This window comes from Nothoprocta perdicaria, unplaced genomic scaffold (assembly GCF_003342845.1).
Source record: "Nothoprocta perdicaria isolate Ctin4 unplaced genomic scaffold, notPer1 scaffold_28, whole genome shotgun sequence".
In the NCBI taxonomy this organism is placed as follows: Eukaryota; Metazoa; Chordata; class Aves; order Tinamiformes; family Tinamidae; genus Nothoprocta; species Nothoprocta perdicaria.
This window is the reverse complement of record NW_020455510.1, coordinates 5,091,306-5,093,246: the sequence shown is the minus strand read 5'-3', so window position 1 is coordinate 5,093,246 and position 1,941 is coordinate 5,091,306. Positions and strand designations below refer to the sequence as shown.

General features: G+C 50.1%; 1 protein-coding gene across 1 annotated transcript in view; it reads right to left on the bottom strand.

The window, feature by feature from the left end:
* SVIP (small VCP interacting protein) overlaps positions 1 to 134 on the bottom strand; it is a 3,134-nt gene extending 3,000 nt beyond the window's left edge. The window contains exon 1 of the mRNA XM_026041234.1: positions 54 to 134. Within this exon, the coding sequence (XP_025897019.1) occupies positions 54 to 116 (63 nt within the window). The 5' untranslated portion in view covers positions 117 to 134. The remainder of the gene's footprint in view (positions 1 to 53) is intronic.
* Between the last annotated feature and the right edge of the window lie 1,807 nt (positions 135 to 1,941).

The window sequence follows — 1,941 nt, the reverse complement described above, 5'->3', positions numbered from 1 at the left end:
GGCGGCGGCCGCGAGGAGCGGCGCGGGGGAGCCGGGCGCGGGGCCGCACTCACCGGGTCGGGCGTCTCCACCACGTCCTTGACGGCGCCGCCCAGGCAGGGCAGGCAGAGCCCCATGGCGGCAGCCGCCGCGGCCCGCGCGGGCGGCCGTTGAGGAGGAGGAGGAAGGAGGCGGCGGCGGTTCGCGCCGCCCGTTCGCCTCGGTTCGGGGCGGCCGTGGCGCCTGGGCCCGCCCCGCCCGGCCGGGAGGGGCGCCCTGGGGCGGGATCGCGGCGCCGCCGCCGGCCGCAGCCCGCGGGGCCGCGGCGGCCGTTGCGCGCCGGCGGGAAGGGGCGCCCGGGCCCAAACGGCCTTCGTTTCATCATCATTATTATTTTCATCATCATTATTATTTTCATCATCATTATTATTTTCATCATTATCATTTTTATTTTAGAGATGGCACGCTCTATCTTTGTGTTTCGTTCCTTAATGTCTTACTTATCCCGGAAAGCTCCAGCGTTTGTGGCCGCTTGTGTTTTTGGTTAAAAAAAGAAAAAAAAAAAAAAAATGTTAAAGCACAGAGAAAAAAAAAAGAAAAAAAAAAGAAAGAAAAGAGCTGGTTTAACACCACCATAACCCTCACCGTGCCAATGTAAAAGGTTTGATAATAACCAGCGACATTTCAGTCCCTGCGGGGTTGGGAAGTGCCGAAAATGGGAAATGTTTCCCCCTTGAGGTACTTATTTCCGTATAAACATCGAAAAAGCTACGTTGTTGCTCCATGAAGGAGCTGGGGTCTTGCTTCCCTGCTCAGCTGTCGCTGCAGCTGATAGATAACGCGAAACGTGAGYGAAAACACAGTCCAGCAGGCAAGAAACTGCTGGGAAAAGGCTGGGAGTTTCCTCAGATAGACAGAAAGATACTCTAATTAATTTAAAAGCTGGTAGGACTTAATGCAGGATTTCAGGTTCTACTGGAAATATGCTTAAAATWGTAATGGGTGTTTTCTTTCCTGGCCTTATGCTGCCATCATCTGGTGCGGAGCAGAGGCTGACGCTTCTTCCATCCTTGAGGAGCCCAGATTTCTGGAGATGAAGAATTAAGGGCATGTTAAGGTCCCATTTCATAAACCCSAGACAACGGTGTCCCTTGAGTAGTCCAAAATGCACATCACTATCAAAGGTAAAGCTAAATTAATGGATAAAAATAAGCATCTTCTCCCTCTTCTTTTAGTTTATAAAATAAAGTAACTGTTTTTCAGTGCACCGCAGGGTGCTTTTGGGACACCGGGCTTTGACCTTGTCCCAATAGCACCCAGAAAACTCCCAGTGCAGTTGGTAGAGTGCCACGATTAGTTATTTATAGCAGGTTCCAGCCGTGGAAGCTTCCCCCTCCTAAGGATAATGTGAAGAAAATAACATTTATTCTTCACAAACAGTGCCTCATCAGCCCCATTTCTTTCCTGCTTTTGTGCTTCTGAACAAAACACATCTCTTGACACCTGTATTTCAATCCAGGGATTCATTCCACAAATTTGCAGTATCCAGTGTTATTGCAGGGCACTAATTAAACTCCTCCTGTTTTTATCACTGTAGGTGTAACTGGTTATCAGGGAGGGGTCTATCCTGTTGCTCCTAAGAGCTCTAGGGAAGTCTCCCTGTGGYGCTGGGCTTGCCAAAGCGGAGCTCCTACCATCCTTGTGGGAAGTGGGAAGCAGCTGGAAGGGACAGAGCAGGAATTGACCCTCCTGCCCCTCTTGCCTCCCTAGGGAAGCTGCCATTAAAGCTGCTGCATCGTGGCTTTGCCATCTCTTTCCAAAATGGGGGCTTGAAGGTGCCAGCCTGTGGCTTTTTGGATGTAGTCYCTTCTTGTTTAGCTGTTGTTCTTTTGTTTTGCACCAAAAGTGTGTTTGCAGCTCTGAAGCATGAAGAAATTTGATTTTTTTTTTTTTTTAGGTATG